Source organism: Ochotona curzoniae, unplaced genomic scaffold (assembly GCF_017591425.1).
Source record: "Ochotona curzoniae isolate NIBS_2020 unplaced genomic scaffold, NIBS_Ocur_1.0 scaffold_3208, whole genome shotgun sequence".
NCBI lineage: Eukaryota > Metazoa > Chordata > Mammalia > Lagomorpha > Ochotonidae > Ochotona > Ochotona curzoniae.
In genome coordinates, this window is record NW_024467106.1 from 5415372 (window position 1) to 5435587 (window position 20216).

General features: G+C 55.5%; 1 protein-coding gene across 2 annotated transcripts; it reads right to left on the reverse strand.

Annotated features, from left to right (window-relative positions):
- Positions 1-265: 265 nt before the first annotated feature.
- On the reverse strand, positions 266-9445 carry FPGS (folylpolyglutamate synthase). Of its 2 annotated transcripts, XM_041004521.1 has the most exons (15): positions 8939-9445; positions 7505-7633; positions 7369-7422; positions 7228-7292; positions 5682-5796; positions 5494-5571; positions 5322-5383; positions 5131-5233; positions 4823-4900; positions 4591-4738; positions 4220-4309; positions 3712-3862; positions 3496-3571; positions 2661-2727; positions 266-1023 (listed from the first exon to the last, which is right to left on the reverse strand). In XM_041004521.1, the coding sequence occupies exons 1-15, from the start codon at positions 9074-9076 to the stop codon at positions 653-655; spliced, it is 1725 nt and encodes a 574-aa protein (XP_040860455.1). In that variant the 5' UTR covers positions 9077-9445; the 3' UTR covers positions 266-652. The 2 variants fall into 2 exon arrangements, with proteins under 2 accessions (XP_040860455.1, XP_040860456.1); XM_041004522.1 differs by lacking the exon at positions 5494-5571.
- Positions 9446-20216: the final 10771 nt, after the last annotated feature.

Sequence of the window (20216 nt, forward strand, 5' to 3'; positions counted from 1 at the left end):
GTCCCGGGCCTGTCACCTGGTGGCTGGGACAGTGGGCAGGTCCCATGGATCCACAAAGCCAGCTATGCTTAAATCCTCTATCTGTAAAATGGGCACAAGTCTCCTTCCAAGATCTGTGCCAGGAAGTCCACAAAGCAGTGCCTGGCATGCTGCCACGAGAGGGAAGGAGGGACTTGCCCCGGGCCACCCTGTCCACTTCCTGGACTGGCTACACACCCCCTAGTCCCGGACTGACTGTCGCCTGAGAGAGCCAGACAGAGGTCAGGAGTCAGGGAAAAGTTTTGCCATTTCTTTAAAAAAGTGAAAGGCTTTAATTCACTTGGTCACCAGGGAGGCCCAGACAGAAAAGGCCCTGGCTTTCCCAGAAGGCACTGCAAGGAAGAAATCCACTCCCTGGCAGCCAGCAGGACCCTGGGTCTGGCCAGGCAGCTCCTACAACGAGCTGGGTGGTGGGAGGGCAGGCTCGGGTGCCAGGCCTGCCATGTGGGGGCGCTGTCCTTGCTGGGAAGGCATGGCCAAGACACAGAGTCCCTCCTGCCCTCAGGAGAACAAGAATCAAAGGCACCTCCTGGTATCTTGAGTTCACGGAGATGGCAGGCCAGGCGTTGGCTGCCCTTCCTCCAACCCCGACCCCACAGCCCCGCAGCCTTGGCTACTGGGACAGGGAGGGGTCCAGCAGCTTCAGCACGCCGCCCACAAGGTGCAGGCTGCCTGTGACCAGCACATGGACAGCAGTAGCCTCCCGGAGTACCTTGGTCTTGCCGCTGGCCAGGGAGAAGGGGAGGAGACCTCTCGGGGGGCTGGGGGACTGGGAGACTGGATCCCGGCCTTGGCTGATCCACTGCAAGGCGTGCGAGATGCAGCTGAAAACCAAGGAGGTGCTGCTGGAAGGGTGGAGCAGGGATCCTGCCTGCCCTGGGCTGTGGGGGCTCCGGACACCGTCATTCAGGTGGCTCCAGTGCTGCTGGTGCTCCAGGCAGCGGTGCAGCACCTGGTCCAGGGTCACCATAAAGTTCTGCTGGTCTGTGGGGTGCAGAGATGGGCAGGTCAGGAAAGGGAGCACAGCATGGGGAAGTGGTGGGTGCACCGCAGGGGGAAGCTGCAGGTGTGCAGGGAGGGGAGGCACAGGTGTGCAGGGAGGGGAGGCACAGGTGTGCAGGGAGGGGAGGCACAGGTGTTGTGCACCCCACCCCCTCAACACCAGGCCTTTGGCATACATCGCTCTGCTGTAGCCACACTCTCAGCCAATGCTGGGAGGACACTGAGGCTCAGTCAGGCCCAGAAAGGCACAGCCCTGTCTTATAGCTCCCAACACATCTGTGACATGGACAACTGTCCAGCTGGAGTCCACCACCACATTGGTGTATTTCCGAGGGAGCTGGCTAAAATGCAGATTCTAGAACTTTCCCCAGATAATCCCACCCGGGACTTGAGGAGTTGTGTCTTTTGAAAATGTGTTTATTTGAGGGGCCGGTGCAGTGACTTATCAGGCTAATCCTCTGCCTGCCAGCACTGGCATTCCATACTGGCACAGGTTCATGTCCCAGCTGCTCTACTTCCCATTCAGTTCCGAGTCAGAGTTAGCAAGCAGCCGAGTTAGGCTCCTGGAATAAACAAGGCTGTGACACAGGACATGAGAATCCTGACTGCTGCCTTAGCACTGGCCCAGCTCCCAGTTTATTCTAGACTGATGTGGAGTCATCACATCTGCTGACAGACACATTGGGACGCTTCAGTGGGCATCTGTCATTTTTCCAGTACTGCATCAAATTTATTTTAAAAAAAAAAAAAAAAAAAACAAGGGCCCAGCACAATAGCGTAGCGGTTAAAGTCCTCGCCTTGCACACCAGGATCCCATAGAGGTGCAGGTTCTAATCACAGCTTCCCTGCTTTTCATCCAGCTTCCTGCCTGTGGCCTGGGAAAGCAGTTGAGGACGGCCCAAAGCCTTGGGACCCTGCACCTGCGTGGGAGACCTGGAGAAAGCTCCTGGCTCCTGGCTTCAGACTGGCTCAGCTCCAGCCGTTGTGCTCACTTGGGGAGTGAACCATTGGAGGGAAGATTTTCCTCTCTGTCTCTCCTCTCTGTATATCTGACTTTGCAATAAAAATAATTAAATCTTAAAAACAAAAAAAAAAACTAAGACAGTAGAGGGGAAAAATTTAACTGATAAAATTTACTGATTTTTTTTTTTTACCAAATAAGGGGGATACTTCAATATTTGCAGAAAATGAAATTAAGAAATTTATGTTGGTGCAAATAAATAGAAATCTATGCCACATTTTTTTTTAAATAATGTACATGTTCCACAAATGGAAGACTCCTGGAAAATGCCTGCAACAGAATCTCCCCCATACAACAGCTACCCCTGCCCTGAACAACGTGCCCTGGCGTTTTCCATGCTACTTTATTCCGTTTAGAAGAAACATGGCTGAGAACCACTCCATCGGCTTCCGGAACCAGCGTGGGCTGGTTTTGAAGAACATCCTTCCCGATAACTTCCTTAGCATCGCAGTTACACGACACATAATCCAAACTGCACCAAACGTCTGCTCACAGAGTAAACCGAGGCCTCGCTCCCACGCCTGTGTGGTCCACCCGGGCCCTCAGCCCCCTTGCCAACCACCCTCACCACCCTGGGACCACACTTGTCCCCTCTCACCTGCGTCACCTGTGAATGACACCTCTGTCAGGTTGGGGCAAAAGAGAGCATAGTCAAATTGGCAGGGCTGGAAAGACCAAGGGGGAGCTGCGTGTAAGACCTTGTTCCAGCTGAGTGGGATGACGCTGCCTAAGCCCTGCTCCGGACTGCCAGGCCTCCCCTCCTCTCCCCTCCCTGTCCCGCCCCTTGCATGCCCCGTCCCTTGCATGCATGCCCCACCTCCTCCACTGTGCCCACGCCCGCCACACACACACACACACACACACACACACGCACGCTCCCTGCCCCCTCCCACCTTTACTGCACAGACCCAGGGGAGGGGGCACTTGCGGAGGCCCATCTGTTAGTGAGCAGCCCCCACACCCGGGCTGAGCCAAAGGTGCTGCCTGCACAATGCAGAGAGGCTCCAACCAGGAACAGCCTCAGCCTCCTGGTCTGTGAATGGGCCTAGGATGACCTGGGGGTGCCCCAGTTTCCCCAGGAGAGAAGAGCCTGCATTCACGTTGCATCCCAAGGATGCCTTCAACCACATCTAAGAAGCAGACACCCACCCAGGCGTCCCCATTTTATGGACAGGCAAGCTGAGGCTTAGCAGACACTTAAGGGCATACAAGGGGGTGCGAGATTGTACCTCTGAACCACCCTTCGCCCTCCCTGGAGCCTAGACCCTGGGTTTGATTAGGCAGTCAGGGCACCAGGGCAATGACCGAGGACAAAGCTTTCCTAAGCCCCAGTGCTTCTTCAAGCTTAATCTCAGCATGACAATGGCAGAGGGGGCACCAAGGGAGGAGCCCCAGGGGTCACACAGCAGCCCTGCCCCCACGCAGCCCCTTACCTGCAGCAGCTTCAGCAGGGCCGCTGAGTCCCGGTCCCCAGTGGAGTTGAAGAGCAGGACACGTACTTCCGAGCCGCTGCATCAGGGGCCGGGGTGGTCATCCAGCGGCACCTCCCGCAGCCCCTCTGCCCCTCTACTCGGGTGCTCCTTCCCACAACCCACCCGGACCTGCCTCGCCCCTTCCCCCCGCTGCTGCCAAGGCCACCCAGAGCTCACACGCTCGGTCTCTCCTGCTGCTGCAGCGCCCCAAGGAACCAGCGCACACAGGCCTGCACGCTGCTGGTGGTGTGCGCACCATCCAGGTACCAGGTGAGTGGCCCACGCCTCAGTACCTGCGTGCGGCCCAGCCATTCCGTGTCCCGAAGCCCTGGAGGAGGGGCAAGGAGATGCTTTGGTAGTCAAGAAGCCCTCCTGGATCCCCACCCACCAAGTCCCCCTCTCCAGGAAGGCCACGCTCCTGGCACACAGTGGACACGCTTGCTGCCTGCTGTGTATACAGCACCTCCCTCCCACACCCTGGGACACTCGTGCCCTGCTGATGGAGGGGACGGTAGTGACATCCTGAGCCAGCTCCGCGTCCTGTCACCACCTCAGTGGGCAGACCAGGCTCAGGAAGACGCAAAGCAGGAAGGATTGCTGCTCACAGCCCATCACTGGAGCCAGTTCCACTTGGAACTGCCAAACAGGAAAGCAGACAAACCCGTGGGCAGGAGGCCCCACTCACCGTGCCTCATGCGCTCTGTAGGCTGGAACACGGGCGCCAGGGGCAGCTGCCACAGGACGCCGGGCTGGGAGGACTTCAGCTCGCCAGTGTCTGCGGGGGACGGGCACGCGAGTGAGCCAGAACTCAAGAAGCCCCGCCCCCGGCCCCGCCCCACATGGCCCCGCCCCTCATTGCTCCGCCCCACATGGGTTCCACTCCTTCAGGGCTCTGCCTCTCGGGTTCCACCCACACATGGCTCCGCCCCACCGGGCTCCACCCTGAATGTCCCCGCCCCCTCGTGGTTCCACCCATGCATGGCTCCGCCCCACATGGCTCCACTCCAAATTACCACGCCCTCGTGGCTCCACCCCCACAGGGCTCCGCCCACTCACCTTGGTGCTCCTGCCTCCGCAGCCAGCAGTGCGCCAACTGCAAGGCCAGGGCAGCATTGGCCCGCTGGTGCTCGCCCTCCAGGCCCAGGCTCAGCGGTGGCCCACCCTCCTCCAGGACTTCCAGCGGTGGGCACAGGTAAAGGGGACACTGTGGGGAGCCAGGCGGCAGCTGGCGGCAGCTCCACCCCCCAACACACACCCTCAAGACTCCCTCCCAGGCTGACCGACTTACCGAGATCTGCTGTGCTCGGTCTCTGAGCACCGCCAGGGGCCCCTCAGGCTGGAGAGATGTGAAAGCTGGGACACCACACTGTGGGGAGCCGGTGGGGACTGAGATGGGGCCGCCTAGCACCCCCGACCCTCCCCATGCTCCCCACCATGGCCCCCATGCCACCATGCATGCCTGTCACACCCGTTCGGCATCCTGTCCCTTAGGTCACCATGGAGACACCTAAGCTAGGAGGGGGACTGTACCTGCTCCAGGTACCCCACAGGGCCAGGACTCAAGTGCACCTCCCCATCCCCAGCCTGGAAGGTCACCTTAAAGATGCCCCCCTTCTGCCATGCAATCTTCTCCATTGTGTCCCCGAGGAGATTGGTGTGGTCCATGCCAAGGGAGGAGACACCGCACACCACGGGCTTCCTGTGGAAGATGACCAGTGTCGTGTCCCTCCCTGCAGGCGGTCAGGTGGGGGCCCGCTCCCCAGCTGCCACCCCATGGCCACCTTCACCTGACGATGTTGGTGCAGTCGTAGGCCCCACCAATGCCTACTTCCATCACCGCCAAGTCCACCTGCAGGAGATCAGGGGCTATGGCAGGGCATACATGGGGGGCAGGCACATAGGAGCAGAGTGCCCACACCTGCCTGCCTCGGATGCAGGCTTCGGGAGGCGGGCACGCACCTGCTCTTGGAGGAAGACGTGGAAGGCCATGAGCGTGAGGAAGCGGAAGTAGGCAGGCATGGAGTTGTAGTTGTCGTCCTGCAGCATGGGGATACATCAGGCCCTGCTCCGAGGAGAGGGGGTCCTGGGACATACAGCCCCTTTCTGTCACCCCTCTCTCCCAGCCTGCAGCCCCCTACTTGGGGTACCTTGGTCTCCTCCAGCCGGTGGTAGAGGCGCCAGAAGTGCTTGGTGAAGAGCTCGCGGCTGATGGGCTGCCCGTTGATGCGGATCCGCTCACGTACCTGTACCAGGTGAGGAGAGCTGCCGGGAGAGCTCAAGTCAGGCCTCCCCGCCAAGCCCTCTCAGCACAGCCTCCTTGCCCTGGCCCCTCCCTGTGAGGCCCCGCCCATCAACACAGCCTCCCAAGCGAGGCCCAGGGCTGTACCCAGTCCCTCTGAACGTGCCATGTTCCTCACCCTTTCCTGTCCGTTTCCAGGCCTCTTGCACCTGCCCTTGCCCCTTCTCCTCTCCTGGCCCACCTGACCCAGTGAGTAGATCTAACAAGATTCCCTGCCAGAGGCTGGGCTAGCGTCATCTCTGCGCTCCAAGCTGACCCCCTCTTAATGTCCATCCGACTGCCACCATGTCTGTCTGTCTGTCAGCCCTCCTGCTCTAGGCCTGGCTGTCACCACTGTTCACATTGCATCTGCAGGATCACACGGTCAGGGCTTCTCTCATCACCTTACACAGTCATGGACCCCAGCAACACGCCACCTGAGAGCAGGCTGCCTGCAGGCCAGCGGGCCCCTGAGATGCAAGCAGAGGGATGCCGCTGCCACCTCACTTCACTAGGGGGATGTGGGTGATCCCCCAGGCCCCTGTCCTGCTGCCTGGAGGGATTGGCTTATGCCTGGAGAGCGTGGCTTAAGCCTAACCTTCCCCATAACCCAAGGCACAGCCTTCAGGCCTACACGCGGAGTGTGACCTCCAACATAGCTTGAAAGTCAAGGGAAGTATACCTAAACATGTGCGGTCTGGCGGAAGGCTCCCTCCTGCCCTCCCCTTCCTTACCCTTTAAAACCTGGAACCTGTGCGTAATGAAGCAGATATTCCTCACCAGCTTGTCTCCGGTGGTTCTTGCGGCTGAAGGCCACTGTTTGCCTTACCCTTGGTGACCTTGGGGCCTGCTGGCAGGCCTAAATCCTGAGAGGGGGAAGCCTCCATGGCTCCCTCAAAGACTGCAACAGCAGTGTAGGGAGAAGATATTGGGCAGCGGTGACGCTCCCTTGCTGGCCTCTGACACTGGCAGGGCAACCCTGATGGGGCCAGCAACAGCCAGAGGCCAGCAAACCAAATCCCCAGAAGCAGCCAAGGGACTCATTCCACTGGCTTACCAAAAGGAGGCGCTGTCTCCAAAGCAAAGCCACCACCAACTGGGGCAGGCTCCCTTGCGCCCTTCCAAGCCAAAGCCTGCTCCTGACAGCAGACACAGCGCACTGGGAGAAAACCCTTTTGTGACTTTACAACATGTGTTTGCCCTTAGCGGTATCCCGGATGGCTCTGGCTGTGTGTGTGGCTCCTAGTCAGGCCACAGCAAGCCCACCCACTGCATTTTCCCTTATGACCATGAAACTGCCATAAACCCCAGAGACCAAGATGGTAGATGCTGTGTGAAGAACGTATGGCAGACAGACAGACACACTGACAGCTGCCCCAGGGCTGCTTCCACCACATGCCCTTCCAGCTCTGTACCTAAAAAATCCTGTCTTCAACCCATAGTTCCGAAGGATGTGTTCAGTGAAGGCGCAGGTGGAGCCCTATGGAGAAAAGGCACAGTGAGTGTGGGCCCCCCCACCAACCATACCACCCCTACCCCGGCGTCCAGCCTCTCACCTTCCCCTTGGTCCCCGTGACGTGAATGATGTTCAGGCGGTCCAGGTCCTCCAACTGGGACAGACAGGATCCTCACTTTAGTCACTCAGGCCAGGATGGCGGGGGAGTGTGGTCACATATCCCTTCCCTCCTTTACCTGTAGGCCACTCCGTGTCAGGTAGAGTTCCATGGCTTCCAGCTGGGCCTGGGGGTCGCCCCGCTGGCGTTTTACCTGCTCCAGGTAGCTGGCATTGGTCTGCAGGGTATTGAGCATGCGCACGGCATCCTGGCAACCACAGTTTCCAAGCCACAGGTTAGGGTTCCCCTCGGGTCTGAGAGACAGGGGCACCCAGCCCAGCAGCACTGGCCAAGCCAGGGCACCATGGGCCTAGGGTACCGGCCTATGAGTTAAGCAACAGCGCAAAGTGACAGAAGTGGCAGCTTTCCAACTGGGGCAAAACTGGATGCCTGGGGCAATTTGCCCCACCCAGGGAGTGCCAGGCCAGAAACATGGCATGACTAACGGATCAGATCTGGCTTGCCAGCCTTCAGGACTCCCAGGGCCTCTACTTGCCTCCCACCCTCTGGAGAATGCACTGCAGGGCTGGAGGGGGCAGGAAGGTCCACACAAGACCAGGGTCTCTCAGAATTCCCCACATTATGACCCAAAGAGATGGACAGATGTGTCTGGGGCACGGCCTCAGGAGGGCCCACAGAGGTGTAGGGCGTGCCAGTGCCAACTGCTTCCCCTTAGGGCTGCTGGGAGACCCCACTCCATCAAGGTGGGGTCCAACATCAGCCAGCACCTATGCAGATTTGTTTTCCAGCTTCTAGGGCCTTCCATTGCCCCCCACCCCCACCAACTCTGACACTTGACCACCAACAAAAACCTTTCTTTAAAAACAGACTCTCCAAAGCACTTTTGTTTTTCTTTTTTTCTCTGAAAAGGAGATGGAGTAGGCTCTTCCTTCTGCTGTTTCACACCCCCCAAGGGCCTACAACAGCTCAGCCTGGGCTGGGCTGAAGCCAGGAGCCACAACTCCATCCGAGGCCCCCACGTGGATGGCAGGAACCCAACTCACACCACCACCACTGCCCTCCCAGGCATGTGCACTGGCAGGAAGCTGGACTTAATGAGCCCTTCTGAGACAGGACTGGAACCCAAGCCCTTGGGTATAGATGTCCCAAGTGGCCCTCACCCAGGCATCACACACCTGCCGAATCCTGGAAACTGCCCCTCATCAGCTACACTCGTGGGTCTCTGCAGCCCCAACTGTTGGGTCCCCTCCCTCCCCACCTCCCCTGCTGATCCGGACTTTGGGGCCACAGGACAGAACAGAGACCAGGTCCCTACCACCAGGGTCCCTGCCCACTCCGCCGCGACACGCCAAGCCTCAAGGTCCCCAGGTCCGATGACCAGAGCTGAGCTTCCTGGCCCATCCCGCTGCGGACTCCAGGCAGGAGGTTCCCGCCTCCCCAAGCCCCCGCTGCGCCTCGCTCAGCCCCGCAAGCCAGAGGAGCCCGCATGTGGCGTGGCCCAGGATCGGCCCCATATGTCACATCACGACCTGCAGGAAGCCCCGGGAGATACCTGATACTCCATGCCGGGCTCCTGCGGAGCCGGCCGCGTGCTCAGTTCCCGCCGCGCGGCTCCTTCTGTCGTTGCAGCACGAGCAGAAACCGCTGCCAGAGCCAGGGCGGCGTGCAAGTGTCTCCGCGCCCACGACATAGTCTCGGGACAGGCCACCGCACGCTAGGCCCGGACGGGAGACGCTACGCCCCCCACGGGGACGCGCCCCCTCAGCTGACCAATCAGCGCCATCCGAGCCGCTCTCCCGCACCAATAAGGGCTCAGCTCCTTCCGTGGCGGCCATCTTTGTGAGGGGCAGACTTCCCCCACCGGCAGCGTTGGCAGAGCGCTTCCGCCCATACTTGTGCGGGAAACGCTCCCGAGGGGGCGGTTTTTGTCTCGCGGGACACGCGTTACCTCACAGCCTGGCCCGCCAAGTGCCCAGAATAGCCAGTCTCAGCTTCTGCTCCAGGCTGGCAGCAGCTCAAGAGCCGAGATAGAATGACAGGGCTGGCGGGCATTTTGTGCATGTGGTGGGATCCCGACTCCGAAATATCTCAGCGGAACACGGAGATCCTGGGGTCGGGGGCAGCCCTACCTTCATGGATATGGTAGCCAAAGCCCAGTCACGTATATACTCTTGGACCTCCTAGCCGACCCGGAAGGAGCTTCCTGGGAGGGAGGGAGTGCTGCGAGCTGGCAGGGCGAGAAGTTGCCAAGCTAAAGGAAAGGCAGGAAATGGGGACAGGTGCAACTTTGCACCGTATCTGGGATCCCAGTAGGTTCAAGTTCCTGCTGCTTGGAGCTTCGGACCCAGATGCAGTACCTTGCTCAGCCCGAGAGGCCAGGCCACGGGAGAGATGGCCCAGGTGCTTGGGTTCCTGCCGCCCACCCTCGGAATGGGAGACCAGACGGAGTTCCTGAGTAGGCGTGCAAGGGCTGAGCCAGCAGACGGAAGGTCCTTGTCTCTCTCCCTGGCTTTTTTTTTTTTAAAGATTTATTTTTATTGGAAAGACAGATTTATAGAGAAGAGACCGAAAGAGATCTTGTGTCCACTGGCTCACTCCCCAAATGGCCCCAAGGGCTGAAGCTGAGCTAATCTGAAGCCAGGAGGCAGGAGCCTCCTCCAGGTCTACCATTCAGGTTCAGAGCCATCCTCCACTGCTTTCTCAGGGCACAAGGAGGGAGCTGGATGGGAAACGGAGCAGCCAGGACTTGAACTGATGCCCATATGGTGTCCTGGCGCGTGCAAGGTGAGGATATAGCTATTGAGCCATCACACTGGGCACAAAGATTTAACAGGGAGCTGGGTCAGAAGTGGAACAGCTGCAACTAGAACTGGCGTTCATAAGGGATGCTGACACCACAGGTAGGGGATGAGCCTACTACACCACTGCACCAGCCTTCATGTAAGTAAATCCTTTTAGGACATTGGATGAAAACAGTGTCTTTAGGGAGGGATGACGTGATCCAATTTATTATGTCTGGAGCTCCCTGCTGCCTTGGTGGGGGGCCAGCGAGGGGTGGGCAGGTCACACACTTGGTCTGAAATCTTTACTACACTGTCCATCAGTTATTCATCTATCCCTGGGCTGGTGTCAGCTGAGGCTGGGGTCAGGCTGGGGGGGCCCTTCCAGCCAGCCCCACCTGGGGAAAGCCCCCTGGGGTCAAGGCCAGGTCCAGGGGAGCCTGTGATTTCCCAGCTCCCTCCCAGTTTGCTGCCTCAGGGGCAAATATTTGTCAGAGGTTGTTTGTGAAATAAGTGAGTCAGCAAGGTGCTGTTTGGGCCCCACAGCTGGATGTGTGCTCACTGGTGGCTAGGATGCTGTCCCCGGGCGGTCACAGGTCCTTTGGCCCGTGCTTCCCGCCTCTTCTCAGTGCTCGCGCTTGCTCTGCACATGTCATTTAGTGATTGTGTCCACTGGGTGACAAAACTTTGCACCTTTGTCTGTTGCCAGCTCATTTGCCCTGCCCCACCCCCACATGCCCACATGGTTGGTCTTTAGGTAAGCCCTTTGAGAGCTGGGTGCATGGTCTTGTATTTTCTTTCTTTCCTTTTTTTTTTTTTTTAAGATTTATGTTTTATTGCAAAGTCAGATATACAGAAAGGAGGAGAGACAGAGAGGAAGATCTTCCATCTGATGGTTCACTTCCCAAGTGGCTGCAACAGCTGGAGCTGAGCCGATCCGAAGCCAGGAGCCAGGAGCTTCCTCCAGGTCTCCCACACGGGTGCAGGGTCCCAAGGCTTTGGGCCGTCCTCAACTGCTTTCCCAGGCCACAGGCAGGGAGCTGGATGGGAGAAGCAGGACTGCCGGGATTAGAACTGGCAACCATATGGGATCCCGGCGCGTTCAAGTTGAGGACTTTAGCCACTATGCTATTGTGCCAGGCCCTTTCTTTATTTTTCTTATTTTAAAATTTTTAAATTGGAAAGTCAGACTTTTACAGAGAGAAGGAGAAACAGAGAGGAAGATCTTCCATTCACTGGTTCACTCCCCAAGTAATTTTAATGGGGGGAGCTGAGCTGATCCAAAGCCAGGAGCTGGTGCAAGGTCCCAAGGGTTTGAACTGTCCTTCACTGCTTTTCCAGGCCACAAGGGGGAGCTGGAAGGGAAGTGGAGCAGCCAGGACAAGATCCTGGCAAATGCAAAGTGAAGACTTTAGCCACTAGGCTACCACACCGGGCCTCACACCTACCTGCACAGTGAGGCAGACAATATTTTCTGCGTTTTTTTGAAAGGTAGAGCAATAGAGGGGGCAGCCTCTATCCCCTGGTTCACTCCCCCAAGTCACCAAAAGGGCCAGATCCGGGCCAGGTCTGGCCAGGCTGAAACCTGGCGGGGTCCAAACCCTCGGTCATCCTCCATTGCCCTCCTTGGCACATTAGCAGAAACTTGGATCAGAAGCAGAGCAGCTGACCTTGACCAGCACTTGACCAGGCAGGGGGATGTGGGTGATGCAACCCTGGTCCCTGTTTTTCTGTATCTTAATTTTCTTACTCAACAGTGAGTTTCTGGGGTTCCTTCTAGATATCTTAGCAAACACAGGGATACTTAGACAAGTTCATGGAATGTGGAACTAAAAACATGTATGCTGGGGTGAAAAAAACCTGGAAATCCTTGTATCATTTTTCAAAATATACATCACCATGATCTTAAAGAACCTTGGTTGGGCTTGGTGTGACAGCCTAGTGGCTGAATACTCACCTTGCATGTGCCAGGATCCCACACAGGCACCAGTTCATGTCCTGGCTGCTCCACTTCCCATTCAGCACCAAACTTGTAGCCTAGGACAGCAGTGGAGAACAGCCCAAGGCCTTAGGACCCTGCACCCGTGTGGGAGACCTGGAGGAAGCTCCTGGCTTCTGGCTTCAGATCAGCTCAGCTCCAGCTGTTGTACCCACTTGGGGAGTGAACCAGCAGTTGGAAGATCTTTCTGTCTCTCCTCTCTGTAGATCTGCCTTTCCAAATAAATAAATCTTAGAAACAACAACAACAACAACAACAAAAAACTGAACCCTGGTATTTATAGCTTTTAGAATGTTTTGCTTTGCACCCAAATAGACTTGGTTACACTTTCCATGATTTCTCAAAGGACTCTTGTTCTTAACCAGAGCCTCTCCTGTCCCTGACACTGTCAGCACACAGCAGCTGGTCTCCACCCAGTCACTGTCCCCAGGAGTGGAGCCCTGTGCTGTCGGTACCTTTCCCTGCTGAGCGAATCGGCACAAAGGAGAAAGGATTACACTGCAGTCACCTTGTCCAAATTTGAACACAAGCCCAGAGCCCTCAGCTGGCCTTCTGGGGCCCCCTCTCTCCCTGCCTTGTTGGGGATGTTGCTGGCTTGTCCACCTGAAGGTGGCCCAGGGCTAACTGTGCCTCTGGTGTTTTTGCTGTGGCAGCAGCTAAGCACATCTCTCCAAGGATATTAAAAAAAAAAAAAATAGGCCCGTCACAATAGCATAATGGTTAAAGTCCTCGCCTTGAATGTGCAGGGGTCCTATATGGTCGCCGGTTCTAATCCTGGCGGCCCCATTTCCCTTCCAGTTCCCTGCCTGTGGCCCTGGAAAGCAGTTGAGGATGGCCCAAAGCCTTGCGATCCTGCACTCGTGTGGGAGACCTGGAAGAGGTTCCAGATCAGCATAGCTTCAGCCATTACGGCCACTTGGGGAGTGAATTAGCAGACGGAAGATCTTCCTTTCTGTCTCTCCTCCTCTTTGTAAATCTGTGTTTCCAATAAAAATAAAACAAATCTTAAAATATATATTCCTTAAGTTGAAAGGCAGAGAGAAGAAGAGAGCTTTTCTGAGAAGTAGAGAAGTGGGGCTGGGTTCAGGGGTGTTTGCATCCTCTCCCCATCCCCTATCCCTGTTAGCTACCACTGACATCCCATTTGCATGCTGTTTCGAGTCCTAGCTATTCCACTTCCACTCCAGCTCCCTGCTAACATGTCAGAGAGTGGTGGAAGATGGCCCAAGTGCTTGGGTCCCTGAACCCATGTAGGCAACCCGGATGAAGTTCTAGGTTCCTAACTTGACCTGGCCCAGTCTCCAGCCATTGCAGCCATTTGTGGTGTGAGCCAGCAGTGTGTGTGTGTAGGGGGGTATAGGTCCCTGTTTTTTCCCACAGCCCCATTGTGATCACCACAGATCTGTCTGTAAGAGGTGGTGTTGCAGCCCTAGGCCAGTCGTCCCAGCATTTGGTCCAGGGCCAGACTGCTTCCCTACCTGGGTTCCTTTCCCGTCTCCCAGCAAGGAAGCCCACCCGGGCCAGTTGTCCCCTTTGGCCAGTCTTAGACAGGAGAAACTATGTGCTTGGGGGAGGAGTGGGAACTCAGTCCCAGGAAATGGACGCAGAGGGGTGACCAGTACGGGGACTTGCAGGGAGACAGCCTGGCACAGGCCCACGTGTGCAGGCTGTGGCAGGGGCACTCGGGGCCGCGGGCAGACCACCCCTGTCTGCAGTGTCCAGATAGTCAGTGTGCACAGTGCCACGGGGGATGTGTAAGCATCCAGAAGGAACAGGACAAAACAGGTTCCCCTCCTTTTCCTTGGTGGAGCCCAGCAGCTTGGGGTGTCTGCAAAGCCAACATCCCACACCAGAGGTCCCGGGGGGCTCAGGTCATTGGGTTCCTGTCGCTCCCACAGGAGGTATAGATTGAATTCCTGGCTCCTGGGTGTCTGAGTGTTCCCCGACTCCCCAAGCCAGCCACATTCAGCTTCTCCTGAGACCCTTCCAGAAACACCCGTTCACCGTGCCTACTTGAGACCACGTTGCACTTCTCCCTATGCCTCTATGTCCAGAACCTCGTCCATACGTAGGCGCTGCCTCTTAGCTAAGGGTCTTTAGTGGAGGTTTTTTTTTTTTTTTTTTTTGCTTGTTTAAGATTTATTTTTTTTATTGGAAAGTCAGTTTTACAGAAAGATCTTCCATCCACTGGGTTCACTCCCCAAGTAGCCACAGCGGCTGGAGCTGAGCCAATCCAAAGTCAGGAGCTTCTTCTGGGTCTCCCACGCAGGTGCAGGATCCCAAGGCTTTGGGCCGTCTTCTGCTGCTCTCCCAGGCCACAAGCAGGGAGCTGGAAAGGAAGTGGAATAGCCTGGGTACTAACCGGCGCTCATATGGAATCCTGGCACATGTAAGGTGAGAACTTTAGCTGCTAGGCTACTGTGCTGGGCCCAGGACTGTAGGACATTGTGACCCTAGAAGGACATAGGGAATGTGAATAACCCTGGAGGTGGAGAACTCTAACATCAGTCATTTGCTATTGGATTTCCCACATGGGAATGGTAGCAGCCCAGAACCCTTGTCATTGGGTCTGGTGACATCAGAGCTATGGCCAGGAACCCCGGTGGCACTCAGATAAAAAGGATTGCAAATTTCCTTCTGGACTCAGGAGAGGAGCTTTCTCTGGTCCTTACTTAGTTCCAGCCTTGGCTCCCAGCCCTCTCCTAGACTGACCATCAGGGTTGCTTGGGAGCCCCAAAATTAGTTCAGACAGACAGAGAGAGACTAATTAAAGGTCAACTAGCTGATAATCACTCAGCTTGTTCCTTACTGATCAGGCTTCCCATTTGGCTTTTCAGATTGACTGATATAGAAAGTCTGGAACAGCCAGGGAAAAGGCCAGCCAACCTATAATGGCTCAGCCTGTGTTTACTGGTCAGGCTCCCTGTTTGCTTTTCTGGACTTTACTAGATAGGATGCAGAGTTAATTTCTTGAGGATTTCTCTGCTCACCTGCCTAAAACTTTTTTATTCTTCAACTGTTAAGAATTATAAGACTGTTTTGATTATCCTAAATGCACGAGGTTCTGTAAAATCTTGCTTAAATACTATAAACTGCAAAGTTTAAATTGTGGATTAAGATTCTCCCCCAAAAACTTGTATCAGTTCAAAGCTGCTAATGCTAAACAGGCTGTAACTGCGTAGAAACTCTGATGTTAAGTTTGTACTCAGCTGTCACATATGATGGATGTTAATGTTGATCCTTTCACTGTTCCGATGACACTCTGATGTAGGTTAAACCCAAGAATATGCTAGCTCAGGAGAAATTCTAGCTGTTATGTTTCTACCTTCTACCAGGGACCCCTAGATGCATTCCCTAGAGAAGTGCTGGCTGCTGGGGCCTCCTCTCTCTGCCCCTTCTCAGCTTGAAGTAGCCAGAGCACGCCAGCCCCATCCCTGACAGGCAGCCAGAGTCCATTCTTGGGAAAAAGGATGTTGAGTTAGATGGGATGATAGGCAGTTAGGGTGTGCGGTCCCTGATGAAGTTATTTTATATAGTACTGCTTCTCCCCATTTTCTGCTCTTCCAAGAGCATGTTGCCCCTACCTACATCTTTCAGAACTAATTTTATAACACAGAAGGGGGATCTGTAGGACTTTGTGACCCTAGAAGGTCAGCAAGCACAGGATTACAATGGATTGGATAATATCTGTATGAGAACAACTGGATGGATGCCATTCGTGTGACTGATTGGATATCCTTTGAGAAATGAATAGATACCTTCTGTATATCTGATTGGATATCACTTGTATGAGTACAGCTGAGTGGACAGCATTTGAATGAGAACACTTGGTGGAATATACAAAACAAAGAGTTCCGGGCCTAGCGGCTAAAGTTCTTGCCTTGAACGCACCAGGATCCCATATGGGCGCTGGTTCTAATCCCGGCAGTCCTGCTTCTCCCATCCAGCTCCCTGCTTGTGGCCTGGGAAAACAGTCGAGGACAGCCCAAAGCCTTGGGACCCTGCACCCGTGTGGGAGACCTGGAAGAAGTTCCTGGATCCTGGCTTCGGATCGGCCGATCACTTGGGGAGTGAATCATCAGATTGGAGGTTCTTCCTCTCTGTCTCTCCTCCTCTCTGTATATCTGACTTTGCAATAAATAAATAAATCTTTAAAAAAAAAACAGAGTTCCAAACAAGAGTATAGAAACAGTTGATGGGTTCTGTTGATAAGCTCAATACCTCCTCCCTTATCCTGTATGACCCTGTTGTCTAAAGTCTGATGGCATTAATAAACTTTTGCTTTGGACCATCAGTCAGAGTCCAATATGTTATCATCAGCTCCGTGCACTAATTCCATCGCTGCTGGACAGCGACACAGGACCTTTAGTTTTTTGTTTTGCTTTGGAGCTGCATAGTACTCCATAGAGCAGACTGCAGCACCCTGTGTTCAGCCGGTTTCCAATGGGATTTTAGGTTGATTGCAACATATTGCCGTGACAGAGTGCTTTACTGCCCTTACCATCTGCCATGTGTGTCTGAATCCAACAGATGCATTCCAAGAAGGAAGGCTGAGTTAACTTGATGGATGCTCTGGCTCTTGGTAACTACTGCCGCATTGCCCTGGGGTTGGGAGGGCAGTGTCTCCCTGCCAGCTGGACAGGAGCCAGCACTTTTCCCACATCCTCTTTGGCACAGACGGAGCCAGTGACAAGCCTTGCCAGAAGGGTGGATGGTAAAGTAGATTCTGGAGGTCACTGCCATTTGTGGTTATTGAAAAAGAAGCTGACCACTTTTTCTTATGTTTAAAAGGCATTTGTGCATCATGGCATAACAGGCTAATCCTCAGCCCTGTGGTGCTGGGATCTCACATGGGCACAAGTTCTAATCCCAGCAGCCCCACTTCCCATCCAGCTCCCTACTTGTGGCCTGGAAAAGCAGTTGAGGACGGCCCAAAGCCTTGGGACCCTGCACCCGCGTGGGAGACCTGGAAGAGCTCCTGGCTTGGGACTGGCACAGCACCGACCGTTGTGGTCACTTTGGGAGTGAATCATCCGATGGAAGATCTTCCTGTCTGTCTCTCCTCCTCTCTCTATATATATCTAAAATAAATAAATAAATAAATAAATCTTTGCAATAAAAAAAAAATAAATCTTTCAAAAAATAAAAATTTACTTGAGAAGCCACTGTTGTGGTGTAGCACACTAAGCCTCCTCCAGTGGCACAGGCATCTCATACAGGCACTGGTTACTCCCAGCTGCTCCACTTCCAATTCATGTCCTTGCTAATGGCCTATGAGACCAGCACAAGATGGCACAAGTCCTTGGGTCCCTGTATTCACTCAGGAGACCCAGCCCAGGTCTGGCCATGGTGGCCATTTGGAGAACGGACTAGTAGACCTCCTTTCTGCAATTTTGCCTTTCAAATTAATAAAAGAAAAGAGGAATAAAAAGAAAACCTTATTTAAAAGGCAGAAAGAGAGATCTTAATCATTTGCTGAGGGGCTGTGCGTGCCTCAGGGAGAGACAGGGCAAAAGGAAGAGGGCAGGAGGGCACCCGCCCAGCTTGGGGCCCTACGGCAAACGAGGGAGTCAACCTCATGCTCTTTGCATTTGCTCTTCTCTCCCTCTAGAATGTTCTGCCTTCAACTTCCAGGCATTCCAGGACTCTGCCCCAGCGTTCTGTTTTCACCACTCACCCTGTTGTCCCTTTCCAATTTTAAACCACATGATTGCATTACCATTTCAAGATAAATACTAAATAAATAAATAAATAAAAGTGTTGTAAGTCATGGTAAAGACTTGAGAAGAAAAAAAAAAGCCAACCTGTTAGCAAGGCAGTGTGGACATTGGATCCCATTTTTTTCTGAATAATTTACAATATAGGCCAGAAGTTGCTCCCTTCAGATGGGCTCTGATTGGTTGTGGGTGCTGAGACTACAGGTGACCTTGACCTTCCATTGGTAGTCAGAAACTCCCTCCGTCCCACACAGGAACATGTCCGGAACAGAGAATGAACCCTGTTCTCCAGCCACTCTGCTCTCCTGCGGGGGACCCGGAGGTCCCACAGCGAGGGGCTGAAGCCAACCAGGAGCCAGGTACGGCTCCTGAAAGCCACGTGTGTTAGGTGCCCCATGAGGCTGCAGTCCCACCTGTGGCAGGGCGGGACCTCCTCTGCTCCACCCAGATAGCTGCTGCTGTGCGGCTGGTCTTCTCGGGAATATGTGGAATGCTTTTTCCCCTAGTTGCTAGTTTACTTTCGGGCCTCCAGAGTGTCCTGGGGGCTGGAGGGAGGGGAGTACCAGCTATCCAGCCTCCCGAGTGTCCCAGGCTGAATTCCCATTTTACAGGCCAAGAAACCGAGACCTGAGGAGTCCATCCTCTGATGGGCCTCAGAAAGCTCCGGCTCCTATTTCTAGCTATTGAGGACCTTTTTTTGCAGTGACAGACAGTGGAGTCAACCTAGACTTAAGCTCCTTGGTGTGCAGCCTTATTTCTGCTCCATCCTCACGCTTGGCGGCCCTGCCCCACCTCACAGGAGGCGCCCGCACAGGGTCTGCGCCCCTAGGCCGCTGCTGGACCTGTCCCCACCTCAGGGACTAGGGTCATCTGATGCACAGCATTGGCCTTGAGCAACTTTTGACTTGGTTTGGCGGAGTGGGCAAGGAGGCTGTGACATTCTCATCCCCCAGCCCCTCACTGAGGCCACAGGTCTGTGCCCAAACCCTGACCTCTGGGCCCACTGCTGCCTCTGCTGCCTGGCAGCAAGTTCTGTCTGTCCCAAGCCTGAAGGTCTCCGAGGCCTGGGAACTGGGTAGTACAGGGGAGCAGTTGCCCTGTCCTGTCCTGTTCTGACAGGAGATGGCCAGCCAGGGCTAGGTGTCTGCACCTGTAGCCTGTAGAGTATGAAGTCCAGGGTGTGGCTTTGCCGCTTCCAGACCTGACCCTGCTCCTCCCTCGCTGAAGCCCCCTACCTCATCCCAGCCCTATCTGCCAAGCAGGACTCACAGTCCTCCTCTGCCAAGGGCTGTAATGAGGCCCAGGCGGCGCTGGGCCCGGGGGGCATTCCCCACATGTGAGCTGGCTCAAAACCCTCCCAGCAGTGTGGTCTCGGCTCCTCTCTGAACTGTCTGTAGAGCATGAAGCGCAGGTCCCAGGCCACCCCACCCCGGCACCATAGGCCTCTGCTCAGTTCACCCACACAGCAGGGAATGCCCAGCCAGCACACTGTGAGGCAGGGACCCCTACCTCCCCCACTCCGGGACCCCATTCCCCTACCTGGAAGGAGGCAGTGTCAGCTGGGGAAAGACATCCTGGTGGGTCTCGTGGCTCCATAGTCACTGCCACCAGAGCTTTGGCACTACTGGCCAGAAGAGAGCCAGGGAGCTGGCACCTGTCATCCCTCAGCCTCCTGGGTGGGGCCTGAGGTGGCTTCCATGTGCGGACGCCTCTGCCAGGGCAGCTGTGCCAGCCTTCCGCAGGGGCCATGCACCTGACGGGGTGCCAGATGGGAGGGTCCCGTGGCGGCCGCCCCCAGGGGGACAGGCCTGGCTGAAGAGCTGTAGGCCACAGGCAGCAACACATTCCCTGATAGGTCACTGCCCGCATTTGAGGCTCGGCCCTCGGAGATCTCAACCTTCCCAGCAGGCCTTATAGTGCACCTCGGTCAGGGTCTCCCTGACCAGTTAAATAACAACTAGGGAGAGGTTAAAGGTCAGCCAGAGGCAAGTGGCAGATGGGAGACCTAGACTGCGATGTCCAGAATCCCTCCCAGGCCTTGGATCACAGCCCACTTTTCTGCTTTCAGTCAGGATCCCCCACTTGCCTTCAGCCCCCCAAAGGTGGGATCTGACCTGAGCACAGCAGTCCTTGACTTTAAGCTCCTGAAAGAACTGGCTTTGCTTCACCAACTGGCTAGGGCATGCAGCCCGGGTTTTGGCTGTGGGGCAGCTAGCAGCTCTAGGACCAAGAGTCCAGTCTGTTGTAAAATGTTGTCTCCTGGCAGGAGCTCGTAAGTTGGGGAGACACAACTTAAGGCGAGGCACCAAGCCGGGGTATGGGGATGAGCACGCG

Coding starts and splice junctions, on each gene's coding strand:
- FPGS (XM_041004521.1), bottom strand. CDS start 9,076: ATGTCGTGGGCGCGGAGACACTTGCACGCCGCCCTGGCTCTGGCAGCG. Junction 5,384..5,493: donor ACGTCTTCCTCCAAGAGCAG/GTGCGTGCCCGC, acceptor GATCTCCTGCAG/GTGGACTTGGCGGTGATGGA. Junction 4,739..4,822: donor ACCGAGCACAGCAGATCTCG/GTAAGTCGGTCA, acceptor GGCTCCCCACAG/TGTCCCCTTTACCTGTGCCC.